Below are 14,806 nucleotides of genomic sequence, written 5' to 3' on the forward strand. Positions count from 1 at the left end.
TAGCCTACAACACAGTTATCCTACCTAGAAGCTACAACACAGTTATCCTTCCTAGACTAGCCTACAACACAGTTATCCTCCCTAGCAGCCTACAACACAGTTATCTAGCTACAACACAGTTATCCCCTAGACTACAACACAGTTATCCTACCTAGACTAGCCTACAACACAGTTATCCTACCTAGACTAGCCTACAACAGTTATCCTACCTAGACTAGCCTACAACACAGTTATCCTTCCTAGACTAGCCTACAACACAGTTATCCTTCCTAGACTAGCCTACAACACAGTTATCCTACCTAGACTACAACACAGTTATCCTTCCTAGACGACAACAGTTATCCTTCCTAGACTACAACACAGTTATCCTTCCTAGACTACAACACAGTTATCCTTCCTAGACTACAACAGTTATCCTTCCTAGACTACAACACAGTTATCCTTCCTAGACTACAACACAGTTATCCTTCCTAGACTACAACACAGTTATCCTTCCTAGACTACAACACAGTTATCCTTCCTAGACTACAACACAGTTATCCTTCCTAGACTACAACACAGTTATCCTATAGGTAATGTAATGAATAATTGCATTACTGTTTTCCAGTGAGTATAACATTCTAGTCTAATCTAGGCGCAATGAAAATGTCATTTGAATAATGGCACAAAAGCCATGTTATTTGAATGTTTCATTTGATTTGCATCAGTTGTGGGTCGACTCTGGACATCTGATAAAGTGTAGAAAGGCCCAGTAGCAGGCCAGTCTGGCTGTAGTTTTACTTCTGATACTGAGATTCACTGTCTGTTGCAGATCATCATTCTCCCAAGTCGTCCTATAATAATGGGGCCACGTATGCTCCCAGCAGGCCCAGTTATTCAGGACAGCTTAACATGTGCTCTGCCCCACCCCCCCAACACACATACATTTCCATTCTTCCCTTGGTCTACTCATATTTAACCGGTCACTATACCCTACCATTAAGTTAGTCGGGTATAATTGTGTCCGAGTGTTCCTTGGTACTGGCAGTGTGGTAGTGTTGACAGTTTGGGAGGGGTGCTGGGAAGGGAATGGAAGGAGGGAACACCTGAGGGCAGGTAACGATGGGACACACCCTTCTCTCCTCTCTCCTCGCCAGGCTGGCAGGGTGTGGTCGGTTGGTTAGAAAACAACAGAGAGGGAGAAGACTACGTCAACACTGCTGTTTCACAATCACTGTAACCCACACAGAGACATATATAGAGATGTTTACATGGCTCAGATAGAAACTGTCCTAGTTTACACATTCTGGAGCCAGAGCATGGCAGACAGGGGGTTTCAACCCCTCTTACCGCACCTCTCCTCCGCTCCTAGACTCCTCCCCTTCTATTCTCTTCCCACCTCTCCCAACACCTCCTCACCTTGTCTCCTATTCCCTCCCAACACCTCCTCCCTTATTCTCCTTCCCTCACCATCTCCCCCCCCCCCTTATTTGGCAGCCAAGATCAGTCCAGATGTGCCATCCCCCTAACTGTTAAAATGAGGATTAGTGGGATGTTAATCAGACTAAGTCTGTGGTTAAGGAGCAGCTCCTACCTCGGGCCTATGAGGTCAGCCCTCTGTCCACCCCTCCCCCTCCAGACCCAAACCACAAAGCTTGCTACAGATCTAGGATCATCCATGTGTTGTTCTTCATTGTCTTCTAAAAGACCAAACTGATCCTAAATCAGCAATCCTACTCAGACACTGCTACATATGGCCTGTGAACTCTGAATTGGGCCTGAGGGTTTGAGGCCAGACCCTCTTTTCCCCTCCCTCTCCCATCCCCCTGCCAGTGTTGTGTTGACTTTCCCCATTGTCTGCCTTCCTTGGTCCTAACAACCAAGTTGCCTAGTAATATCACCCACCCACACACACATCCCCGCCCCCAGCCCCGCCCCGCGAGATGACAAGCTGGCCTGGTGGAGATCAGACGTATGCAAACATGCACAGACACTCACCAAACCTGGGCTATGAGTGTCAGTCTGGAGCCTCCCCTGATCTCAGAAAGCCTTACTAAGCCTGTGAGTGTCAGGATTGACAGTAGAGAGAGATGTTTTAAGTTCATTTAAATTCAACACATTTTGCCATGGGGTGTAGAGAAAATGTTGCAGTTTTAAGTTTTTTGCAATTATACACATTTTGCCATGGGGCGGAGAGAAGATTTTTTCGTTTTTATTATGATATCTGAGTGAGAGTAACTAACAAAAATCTATGGGGGCTCCCCAGTCGGTAATTCGATCATAATTACTACAATTTTAGAAAGCTGGCTATACTAACTTACCAATCCAAAACATGTTAGCTGACATGGCTCATTGAGTGACTGTTCGTGACTGACATAAGATAAGCATTTTATTTTGAAATTGCACCTTGGGTATTCTACCTCTCAACAGTAAGTTGAGAACCCGACTGAGTAAATACAAATAAAAGTCTGTTTTATTATGTTTTGGGAGATGAATCCACTACAAAAGGGGGGTCGTGGGCCACATGCCCATCCCTGAGGTAGAGCTTGAGATTCCAACACACCCACTGTTGTGCTTACAAACCCTGCCCTGTACTCATGTAGGGACTCAAACCAAGGAGTGCCCCTTTACTGAACAAACAGTGCCACAATGAGATTCCACACACACACACACTGCTGTGCTTACAAACCCTGCCCTGTACTCTGACGCACACACACAAACACACAGCGGTGGCATGTGAGTCACAACAGCGTGTTGGCATCTCCTCCACCCAGTGCAGCGTCCCCATACCGCGCTAATGCATCCTGTAGTGAAACGACCCAGCAGGATTCAAATGTCTCCTAAACCATATCACAATCAATCCCCAGTCCTGCTCATAACCAATGAGGCTTGGGGAAACCCCAGACTAGTAGGAGACAGGAAACAGTATGGAGAGTGGAGTTCAAACCCAGTCAAGTCAGGTGACACGACCACGGCCAGTCAGGTGACACGACCACGGCCAGTCATCAAGTCAGGTGACACGGCCAGTCATCAAGTCAGGTGACACGGCCAGTCATCAAGTCAGGTGACACGGCCAGTCAGGTGACACGGCCAGTCAGGTGACACGGCCAGTCAGGTGACACGGCCAGTCAGGTGACACGACCACGGCCAGTGGGTCTGTCTCCATGCCTTCACCTATACTACACTCATAGAAAAGCTGTTGTTGACCACCATTTATGTGTAACGTCTACTCTGACAGTGTCAGTTCTGATGGTGTAATTGCGGCCTGCAATTCAGGGCATTTCTGCATGTGGGCGTTTCTGCATGTGCAGGAACCCCTCTGATCTTCTATTGGTCCATGTTTAAACTAGGACAGACGGAAGGCGGGGGCACTCCAGTACAGTTTGTGGCGTTAATGTATAATAATGTTGGATGACAGCCACGATAAACCCCACAGAAGAAGGGGCTTGGTCGACAACGGTAGCTAGCTAGTGTTGGGCGGTATCCAGATTTTCACATCGTCCTTCACTCATCCCGGGATTTATGGTATTACCGGCTTAGGTGTAACACGACCCCTAAGTGTAACTTGCTAGTTATCTAAGTAAGTTACTGAATTATTAAGGTGACGCGGCATTATATTGTTTTGGCTTTCTGCTGTGTTTGAGAAGTCAAAGCCCTGTGGAGGCGTTCTGTACAGCTGTCGCTGCTAGCTTTTGATTTCCTTATGTTTTTTCTCCTCTCCATTCTCAGCTCGTCTGCTCCTCCTTCATCTCCTTCAGCAGAGCAGGTAGGCCCGTTGCCCTAGCGACTCTAGACAGTCACAGCGTGTACACATGCTGCTCCAGAGCAGACAAGCATGCGTCAAAACTTTATTCCTTTGCACAATGTCTCTCGTTCACATTCGCTTGTAAATGTAGGTAGGAGCTACCGAATGTCATTTTTGGTGAGTTTGGACATTTACAAGCGAACGAAAGACAATGTGCAAATGAAAAAAAATTGCCTTAATGTGTTTGGACCCCAGGAAGAATAGCTGCTGCCCAATGGCGAACCTTAATAAATACAAGTACTTCACCCACAGCAGAGCCAGAGGCAGGTCAGTCTGTCATGGCTAGTGGGTCCCCCTCTCCTGTCAGAGGAGATCAAGCTGCCATTTAAGAGGCCTTCAAACTCTCCATCCCCTCAGAGCATGTAAAGCTAGGCAGTTTATACATCATTCTACCATGGAAATGGACCTGGTAAATTGTCCAGTGGCGATTTTTATGAATTGTTCAGCAGGCTAATGGCTGGGGGGGTGGCAGCTGTTGAGGATCCTTTTGGTCCTAGACTTGGCACTTGGTACCACTTGCCGTGCGGTAGCAGAGAAAACAGTCTATAACTTGGGTGACTGGAGACTGACAATTTTATGGGCTTTCCTCTGACACCGCCTATTATATAGGTCCTGGATGGCAGGAAGTTTGGCCCCAGTGATGTACTGGGCCGTTCACACTCTGTAGCGCCTTACGGTCAGATGCCGAGCAGTTGCCATACCAGGCGGTGATGCAACCGGTCAGGATGCTCTCGATGGTGCAGCTGAAGAACCTTTTGAGGATTTGGGGACCCATGCCAAATCTTTTCAGTCTGCTGAGGGGGAAAATGTTTTGTCGTGCCCTCTTCACAACTGTCTTGGTATGTTTGGACCATGATAGTTTGTTGGTGATGTGGACACCAAGGAACTTGAAACTCTCGACCCGCTCCACTACAGCCCCGGAGGTGTTTAGTCCCAGGGTCCTTAGCTTAGTGATGAGCTTCGTGGGCACTAAGGTGTTGAACGCTGAGCTGTAGTCAGTGAACAGCATTCTCACATAGGTGTTCCTTTTGTCCAGGTGAGAAAGGGCCGTGTGGAGTGCGATTGAGATTGCGTCATCTGTTGATCTGTTGGGATGGTATGCGAATTGGAGTCGGTCTAGGGTGTCCGGGAGGATGCTGTTGATGTGAGCCATGACCAGCCTTTCAAAGCACTTCATGGCTACCGACGTGAGTGCAACGGGGCGGTAATCATTTAGGCAGGTTACCTTTGCTTCCTTGGGCACAGGGACTATGGTGGTCTGCTTGAAACATGTAGGTATTACAGACTCGGTCAGGGAAAGGATGAAAATGTCATTGAAGACACTTGACAGTTGGTCCACGCGTGCTTTGAGTACACATCCTGGTAATCCGTCTGGCCCCGCGGCTTTGTGAATTTTGACCTGTTTAAAGGTTTTGTTCACATCGGCTACGTTATCACACAGTCATACAAAACAGCTGGTGCTCTCGTGCATGATTCAGTGTTGTTTGCCTTGAAGTGAGCATAAAAGGCATTTAGCTCGTCTGGTAGGCTCGCGTCACTGGGCAGCTCGCGTCACTGGGCAGCTCGCGTCTGGGTTTCCCTTTGTAGTCCGTAATAGTTTTCAAACCCTGCCACATCCGACGAGCATCAGAGCCGGTGTAGTAGGATTCAATCTTAATCCTGTTTTGACGCTTTGCTTGTTTGATAGTTCGTCTGAGGGCATTGCAGGATTTCTTATAAGCGTCCGGATTAGTCTCCCGCTCCTTGAAAGCGGCAGCTCTAGCCTTTAGCTTGATGTGGATGTTGCCTGTAATCCATGGCTTGTGGTTGGGATATGTACGTACAGTCACTGTGGGGACAACGTCATCAATGCACTTATTTATGAAGCCGATGACTGAGGTGGTGTATTCCTCAATGCCATTGGATGAATCCCGGAACATATTCCAGTCTGTGCTAGCAAAACAGTGCTGTAGTGTAGCATCCGCATCATCTGACCACTTCCGTATTGAGCGAGTCACTGGTACTTCCTGCTTTCGTTTTTGCTTGTAATCAGGAATCAGGAGGATAAAATTACAGTCAGATTTGCCAAATGGAGGGCGAGCGAGAGCTTTGTATGCATCTCTATGTGTGGAGTAAAGGTGGTGTAGGATTTTTTCCCCCTTATTGCACATGTGACATGCTGGTAAAAATATGGTAAAACTGATTTAAGTTTGCCTGCATTAAAGTCCCCGGCCACTAGGAGCTTCGCTTCTGGGTGAGCATTTTCTTCTTTGCTTATGGCCTTATACAGCTGGTTGAGTGCGGTCTTAGTGCCAGCTTCGTTTTGTGATGGTAAATAGACGGCTACGAATAATACAGACGAGAAATCTCTTGGTAGATAATGTGGTCTGCAGCTTATCATAAGGTACTCAGGTGAGCAATACCTCGAGACTTCTTTAATTTTAGCTAGATCAGTCTACCACGACAGTGGGTCCGTATCTCCAGAAATATCACTTTACCATAGAAGAGCGCCTGGCTAGTGTCTCCATGCCTTCACCATGCAGGTCAGGTTATTCTACCATGGTATTGGGCCTCCATCTCACAATACCCTCACCCATAGCCAGAGACAGTCACATCGCTACCATGGAAGATCTGCCCTGTCTCTCCAATCAGATCACTCTACCATGGAACATCTGCCCTGTCTCTCCAATCAGATCAGTCTACCATGGAAGAGGGCCTAGCTAGCGTCTTCAACCACAGCAGACCCCGTCTCTCCATGCCGCCCCTCCATGACTTCACCCGTACCCGGGCCAGTCAGGGTATGTGACAGGAGGCCTGGGCCCCAGAGACACACAGACAGCTGGAGGGGGTCACAGCCTGGTGAGCAGGGTTACTGACACCTGCATTGTGCCACATGTGAAGGTTCTTCTATTCCTCCGTATGACAGAGAAAACCTCATCCACTACTACACAGGGCCACTACTACACAGGGCCAGGAGGCATCATTATCAACACTGGAGGACTAATGATTCATCAAAGTGCATATATAGAGACTCAAACAGTACCAGGTGTGTATCCATCCAGAGAACAAACACTTCCCTGCCTCCCTCCCTCCTTCAGGGTCTCTAAAAGAAGCAACTCCCTCCCAGCCTCTCGTCATCTGGCCTCCTTTCTGACGTCTGACAGATTCCCAGAAGAACAGAGAGAGAGACCTCAGCTCCTCTCAGCCCTATTCTGGGATCCTACATGTCCTTCTTTCAGAGTAGAACTGTGCCTGGTGAAGGCTGAGAGAAGAGGGGGTGTATGGGAGTCAGTGCACTGCAGTGAACAGGGCAAATGGGTGGTTAGTTGGATGTTGGGGTTTGGGTGGTGTTCAGTAGGGAGAAAAAGGTTCGAAGGAGTTTGAAACATAGATGGTAGAAATTGAACAATAACCAATAAGAACAAAGATTTGGTTTCTTTTGCCAAACCTTTTTCTAAGGTGGGCCCTACTAACACTGCCATGGTCTCTCCACCTTGAAAAGCTGAGAGGAGAACATGGAGGCTGTGTGTGTAGAATCATAGTGATGTGATTCCATGTGTAACAGGAAGTTCTTAGTACCTCATAACCAGAGAGTTGTGTTAGCATTCCACAACAACCACGCACCAGGTGTTTCATTAAAAAGGTTCAAGCCCTGATGCCAAGCACAAGGAAGTCAACTTGAGCCCTATGGCAGACAACATGTGGTAGTTGAGACCCGTAGCATATTTTAAAATGGTTACAACTTGACTGAGTGTTTTAGTCCAGGTCTTTCTGTAGGCGTATATGTGCAGACCCCCCACTACAACAAAATACATTGTTTCAGGTCCAAACCCCAAGGCCCTTCCATATTCTGTAAGCTAGTCCATTTCCTATAGGCCTAGAGCTCTAGACCATGCAGTGTAAAAGGAAGGTTCTGTTCCCATCTGAAATCTCAGCCTTCAGGTGTCAACTAGTTCAGGGTTTCCCAAACTTGGTCCTGCCCCCCCCTACACGTTTTGTTGTCCCAGCACTACACAGCTGATTCATATATTCAAAGCTTGATGATGAGTTGGTTATTTGAATCAGCTGTGTAGTGCTGGGGCAAAAAAACGAAATGTGCACCCAGGAGGGCCCAGGACCCCCGCCTTCTCTGAAACACCGCCTCTCCTCACTCTTTCTTTCCCCTTCTCTCTGCCCAAATATGTTAAACTAGTTGCATTATTGATTTGAATTTCTGACTTTGATTTCGAATCAAATGTATTTATAAAGCCCTTTTTACATCAGCAGATGTCACAACGTGCGTATATAGAAACCCAGCCTAAAACCCCCAACAGCAAGCAATGCAGATGTAGAAGCACGGTGGCTAGGATTTATTAGTTTTCTAAAGCCCCAGGACCGACTGAGAAACCCTGAACTAGCTAGTAATATACAGTCAGATCTAGCTGTCCTAGTGGATCAGTCGGTGGGCTGTTCTCTTAGGTAATCAATGGAATATGAACGCCTGGAAAGAAGCTCTTCCCAATATGAAACTAAGACAGAGGCTCCAGCCCAGGCTTATTTTTGCTGAACAGGTTTTGTGGTGTTGAAATCCCCAGGGCAAATGTTTGAAGTACCTGTTACAACACAGCCTGCTAGCTGCCCTACCTCTACCTCCTCCTCCTTCCTGCCCTGTCAACCAAACACAAATGTGTAGGAATGTCCCTCACACACACACACACACACACACACACACACACACACAGTAGGGTGCCAACATGAAATACATTCAAAGAAGTTAATGTGTAATGAATCTATTGATTAAATGTGACTGTGCCACGGCGTGTGTCATATGTAGCCTGTCCATTAGATGTTCAGTCTCACACAAACATAATATGGGGCCTGAACGTATTACAAACATGATCTAGCTATTATGGCAGAAGCATAGCGCAGTATGACATGTCTGAACAGTGGCGTGTAGCCTATATTGTACGACTGTGCCGAGAAGCGCTGATTTTACTGTAGAAATGTAGTCCAACCTGATGCCCAACCGACGGCAACAAAATGAAAGCTACGCGTTGCTATTGACTGTAAAATACATATAATAACTCATAGCATGTCATTGGGGAGGTAGGTCGTAATTTTGAAAAGTACATTTACTCAGAAAAGTAGGCCAATATAATTGAACAGGGAAGACTTTCAATAAAGAGCTTCGAATGATCCCTCGGGAATTCTCACCGAGTGAATAGAGATTCTAATCGCCGTTCAAGATGCGCACCGAATGGGGGGGGGAGGGCAAAAATGCAATTAAATCACTAATAAAAACACATTCCAAAATATTTACAGAACTTATATTATGAGTAGGCCTATATCGTCTGTCAATAACGTGTGGCATCAAACTTTTTATAGTTGTAGAAGCTTACCTTGTAGACATTCTCCGTTATGCGGTGAACCTCGTCGGTGCGAGACATCTTGAAATCTTCGGTCAAAACCATAAACAGTATTTTCCTTTAGAGAGAAGTTATCCGAGTGAAATACGCCGAATGGGTAGAGAGAGTAGCCTAAACGAAGAGAAGATGTGATGCGATTGACCGCGAAGGTACGTGTGCCTGAAAGAAAGAGACAGTAAACGGAAGATTCTCTAGGTCGGTTGCGCCCACTCGAATCCCTCTCACGCACTCAACCTCTGCGGTGTTCGCCAAAGCTTCTTGTCACATCGGAGCTTTTCCAATTACAAGAGCACCACCCGCCTTCTCTGAAACACCGCCTCTCCCCTCTCTCTCTGCCCAAATATGTTAAACTAGTTGCATTATTCATTTGAATTTCTGACATCGATTTCAAATCAAATTGATTTATAACGCCAAATGTATTTATAAAGTGTTTATACAGAAACCCAGCCTAAAACCCCAAACAGCAAGCATTGCAGAAGCACGGTGGCTAGAATTTATTATAGTTCTATAAAGCTTTATATTTTATAAATATATACAGTGCCTATAGAAAGTCTACGTCCCCTTGAACTTTTTTCAAATTTTGTTGCATTACAAAGTGGGATTAAAATAGATTTCATTGTAAAAAACAAAAATGTTTTTTACTAAATTATAAATTATATGGACTCACTCAGTGTGAAATAATAGGGTTTGACAAGATTTATGATTGACTAACCCTTCCTCTGTCCCCCTTACACACATCTGTAAGATCCCTCAATCAAGTATTACATTTCAAGCACAGATTCAACTACAAAGACAAGGGGGCTGTTCGAAAGCCTCAAAGGGCAGTGATTAGGATAACAAATCAGACTTTGGATATCTCTTTATGCATGGTCAAGCTAATAACTATGCTGTGGATGATGTATTAAGCCACCCAGACATCAAAGATGCAGTCCTCCTTCAAGAACTGAGCTGCAGGACAGGAAGAAAAGTGCTTAGGGATGTCACCATGAGGCTATTGGTGATTTTATAACAGTTAGAGTACAGTGGCTGTGATGGTAGAAACCTGAGGATAGACCAACAACATTGTAGTGACTCCACAATACTCACTTAATTGACAGAGTGAAAAGAAGAATATAAATATTCAGGAATACAAATATTCCAAAACATGCATCTTGTATGCAATAAGACACTAAAGTAATACTGCAAAAAACATGGCAAATGAATACACCTTTTGGCCTAAATGCAAAGCATTATGTTTGGGGCAAATCCAACAACACATCACTGAGTAACTACCTCCTTATTTTCAAGCATGGTAGTGTCTGCATCATGTTATGGGTATGCTTGACATCGGCAAATACTGGTCAGTTTTTCAGGATGAAAAGAAATGGGATGGAGCTAAGCGTAGGCAAAATCCTAGAGGAAAACCTGCTTCAGTCTGCTTTACACCAGACACTGGGAGAGGAATTCACCTTTCAGCAGGACAATAACCTAAAACACAAAGCCAAATATACAGCGGAGTAGTTTACCAAGAAGACAGTGACTGTTCCTGATTGGCCAAGTTACAATCTGCTTGAAATCTATGGAAAGACTTGACAACACATTGAAAAAAAGAATGGGCAAATGTTGCACAATTCAGGTGTGGAAAACTTTAATGAGACTTACCTAGAAAGACTCACCTCTGTAATCGCTGCCAATGGTGCTTCTACAAAGTATTGACTCAGCAGTGTGAATACTTATGTAAATTAGATATCTGTATTTCATTTTCAATAAATGTACTAAATGTTCTACAAAGATGTTTTCACTTTATTATGTATTGTGTGTAGATGGCATTTTATTATTTATTTTATCTAATCAAGATGTTATATTTTTCATTCATCTTTAACATTTATTTTGTGTTTTGTGTAGCTTGCTGACATAAAACAAAAAAGTATAATTTTTAATCTCACTTTGTAACACATTAAGATGTGAATAAATCCAAGGGGGCTGTAGACTTTCTACAGGGACTGTATGACTGCATCTACACTTCAGGTGATATAGTGAAATTAAACATCACAAAAATATTTAAAACAAAGAATGACGATTACTTTTTTTTTTTTAAATCACTATCATCATGGAAATATTTGTTACCAAACAAAATCAATAGCCTCACATACCAATCCTACAAGTCATAAGTCATGTAACACCAATTCAGACTGTATGAAACTGAACAAAGGCCTGGTGAAGGACACAAGCCCTTTTCTCACAGGGGAAGTATAATTGAAACGGTCAGTTACTGCTGGAAAATAACACCAGGGAATGTTTTCATTAAGTGTCCTAGATGTCTCATAATGTGACAATTTCAGTGGAGGATACTGTTGTGTGGTACACACCCACCATTATGGCTACAATGTTTTTTACATAGAGAGATGATCCATTCTACAAGGAGCCAGCATAGCTAACGAAGGAAGATGCCCACAACATTAGAAGACTACCTTTCACAGGCATGTGAATCAGACTTCCTGTTCCTGATCAGCTTGTCACCAGCAGTAGGAGGTCTGTAGTTCTGGCTTCAGGGAACCAGACTTCCTGTTCCTGATCAGCTAGTCACCAACAGTAGGAGGCCTACAGTTCTGGCTTCAGGGCAGCAGCGGTGTGGGCCGAAGCCTTGTGGGTGGAATCCAGTCCACATCTGACTTGGTCTCCAGCCAGCCAGGCAGAGAGCTGTGGTATACTGCTCAGAGAGGGAGACAGGTAGGCAGAGAGCTGTGTTATACTGCTCAGAGAGGGAGACAGGTAGGCAGAGAGCTGTGTTATACTGCTCAGAGAGGGAGACAGGTAGGCAGAGAGCTGTGTTATACTGCTCAGAGAGGGAGACAGGTAGGCAGAGAGCTGTGTTATACTGCTCAGAGAGGGAGACAGGTAGGCAGAGAGCTGTGGTATACTGCTCAGAGAGGGAGACAGGAAGGCAGAGAGCTGTGGTATACTGCTCAGAGAGGGAGACAGGTAGGCAGAGAGCTGTGTTATACTGCTCAGAGAGGGAGACAGGCAGACAGAGAGCTGTGGTATACTGCTCAGAGGGAGACAGGTAGTCAGAGAGCTGTGTTATACTGTTCAGAGAGGGAGACAGGTAGGCAGAGAGCTGTGTTATACTGCTCAGAGAGGGAGACAGGCAGGCAGAGAGCTGTGTTATACTGCTCAGAGAGGGAGACAGGCAGGCAGAGGGCTGTGTTATACTGCTCAGAGAGGGAGACAGGCAGGCAGAGAGCTGTGGTATACTGCTCAGAGAGGGAGACAGGCAGGCAGAGAGCTGTGGTATACTGCTCAGAGAGGGAGACAGGTAGGCAGAGAGCTGTGGTATACTGCTCAGAGGGAGACAGGTAGGCAGAGAGCTGTGGTATACTGCTCAGAGAGGGAGACAGGTAGGCAGAGAGCTGTGGTATACTGCTCAGAGAGGGAGACAGGTAGGCAGAGAGCTGTGTTATACTGTTCAGAGAGGGAGACAGGTAGGCAGAGAGCTGTGTTATACTGCTCAGAGAGGGATACAGGCAGGCAGAGAGCTGTGGTATACTGCTCAGAGAGGGAGACAGGCAGGCAGAGAGCTGTGGTATAGTGCTCAGAGAGGGAGACAGGCAGGCAGAGAGCTGTGGTATACTGCTCAGAGAGGGAGACAGGTAGGCAGCCAGAGAGTGGGAGAGAGATGCCAGTGCCAATACTCAGGTCCTCACCATGACTAGGCTAGTAAGTGGACTGTTGTGGAACAATTCTACTAACCCACACAATGATGTCATAGCTTCGTGTTCCAATGTTTGACGGACAGACAGGTCCACCATATTGTATCCTCTTTAAATACAGCAACAATTACTGATCCTCTGGTCATATAAACATGCACTACAATAATGATATACAATCATCTGCATAAACATATTTTGATAGGGTACAATAAAGTTTTCTTAACAAGGGGTATACAACTCTTACCATATGAGGTCCAGAGCCAGCTGGTTCTGTTCCACCTGATAATTAAATTGTACCCACTTGGTGTCCCAGGTCTAAGTCAGTCCCTGATTAGAGGGGAACAATGTAAAAAAATGCAGTTGCACTGGCTTCAAGGTCCTGAGTTAAGTTTGAGGGCTGTAAACAATAGCATTATGTAAGATAGGAAACCCATGGGGGAAAACTAATTGTTTTCCATAGCACCGTCCGTGGGTGATATTGTTCACACAGAGTGGATAATTGGTGTTAGCTCATTGTTCATTCAAAGTATTCTCTTTAATGTAGTCCTGGCTGTAAACAACGCAGTGGCTTTCTCACCTGGATTAAACATCTCACACACACACATCACGGCCCAATCCCAAATGGACCCCTAGAGTGGAGCAATATGGTAATAGCTCCAACTTGCCCTCTGATAGGCTAGGTCAGGGATAGGCAACCCTGTTCCTAGACCAACTTGCCCTCTGATAGCATATCTCAGGGGTAGGCAACCCTGTTCCTGGAGAGTCGCAAGGTATGCAGTATTTCCTTTAACCGACCTGGAAGGCCAGGTGTGTTGAATTTAGTCAATCACTGATCTGACCAACTGAGCTAATTGATCAGTTCAGCGAATGACTAAAATTCAACACACCTGGTCTTCCAGGTTGGTTTAAAGCACAATCCTGCGGCTCTCCAGGAACAGGGCTGCCTACCCCTGACCTAGGGGAAAGTTTCACCATACTGCCTATACCAATCAAATCCTCTCTGAATAGGTTATAGGGGGTGATTTTGGATTGGGCCTCTCTTTTCTCTGCCAACAACGTTTACATCTCCAAACTGGTTCTGAGAACTCTCACTGGTGTCTAGTGCCACCTTGTGGTGAGATCATATACTACAAACTGAATTCGGTCTTCAGTGAGCATTTATGAAAAGGGACCATGTTGCTAAAAAACAATCAAATATTACTGAAATAATTAAAATAGTGTTTCTGATCCATGAATAGTAAAATGTGGACATATACTGTAATTAGTTGTGCTGTGTTTTGCTTGTTATTGACCTAGCAGAGTACAATAGGAGATGAGGTGAAAAGACCGAGACAGAGTTGTCTGGAAGCCACAGCTATGCCTTTTAATTATGGAAAACAATGGTTTTAAAATGACATTTATCTTCGGTTACATCTAACTTCATTTTTCAGTCGTGTGAACTATAAAGGAATTTGTACAGTGACAACATGCTACCAATCAATCCAAACCATATACTGAGACGGCAATCATTTTCCCTTTAGTGTTTAATTCATCATTAAAAATAGAGTGACCAGAGGAGACTTCAGCACAAATGTTCTCCTAGGAGGCCTCTGGGTGTGTGTGTGTCTGCTTGTACACATCTGTGTGTGTACACATTTGTTCCTGTTTTTGCTACATATCATATTGTCCAACGTTGGGACAATCAAGTTTTTATGAAGAGGAATGTGTACTTCTGGTGTACCTGCACTCCATTCTACGAGACAGAGAGGGATCAGGGACTGGACAGGCCAGCAGTGAGAGACCAGCATGATGACTAACTCCATCCACAGCTACTGTTGTTATTGTTGTTGTTGAGTCAGTTGGACTAACTCCATCCACAGCTACTGTTGTTATTGTTGTTATTGAGTCAGTTGGACTAACTCCATCCACAGCTACTGTTGTTATTGTTGTTATTGAGTCAGTTGGACTAA

The 14,806-nt window shown here is 45.2% G+C and overlaps 1 protein-coding gene across 4 annotated transcripts in view; it reads right to left on the bottom strand.

Moving 5' to 3' along the window:
* LOC106601470 (brain-specific angiogenesis inhibitor 1-associated protein 2) overlaps positions 1-9,455 on the bottom strand; it is a 134,310-nt gene extending 124,855 nt beyond the window's left edge. For 3 of the 4 annotated variants that reach the window (XM_045715756.1, XM_045715755.1, XM_045715757.1), the window contains exon 1: positions 9,142-9,455. In XM_045715756.1, coding sequence (XP_045571712.1) covers positions 9,142-9,213 — 72 coding nt within the window. In that variant the 5' untranslated portion in view covers positions 9,214-9,455. The remainder of the gene's footprint in view (positions 1-9,141) is intronic. The other variant, XM_045715758.1, reaches the window with a different exon arrangement.
* Positions 9,456-14,806: the final 5,351 nt, after the last annotated feature.

Source organism: Salmo salar, chromosome ssa03 (genome assembly GCF_905237065.1).
Source record: "Salmo salar chromosome ssa03, Ssal_v3.1, whole genome shotgun sequence".
NCBI classification, from domain to species: Eukaryota; Metazoa; Chordata; class Actinopteri; order Salmoniformes; family Salmonidae; genus Salmo; species Salmo salar.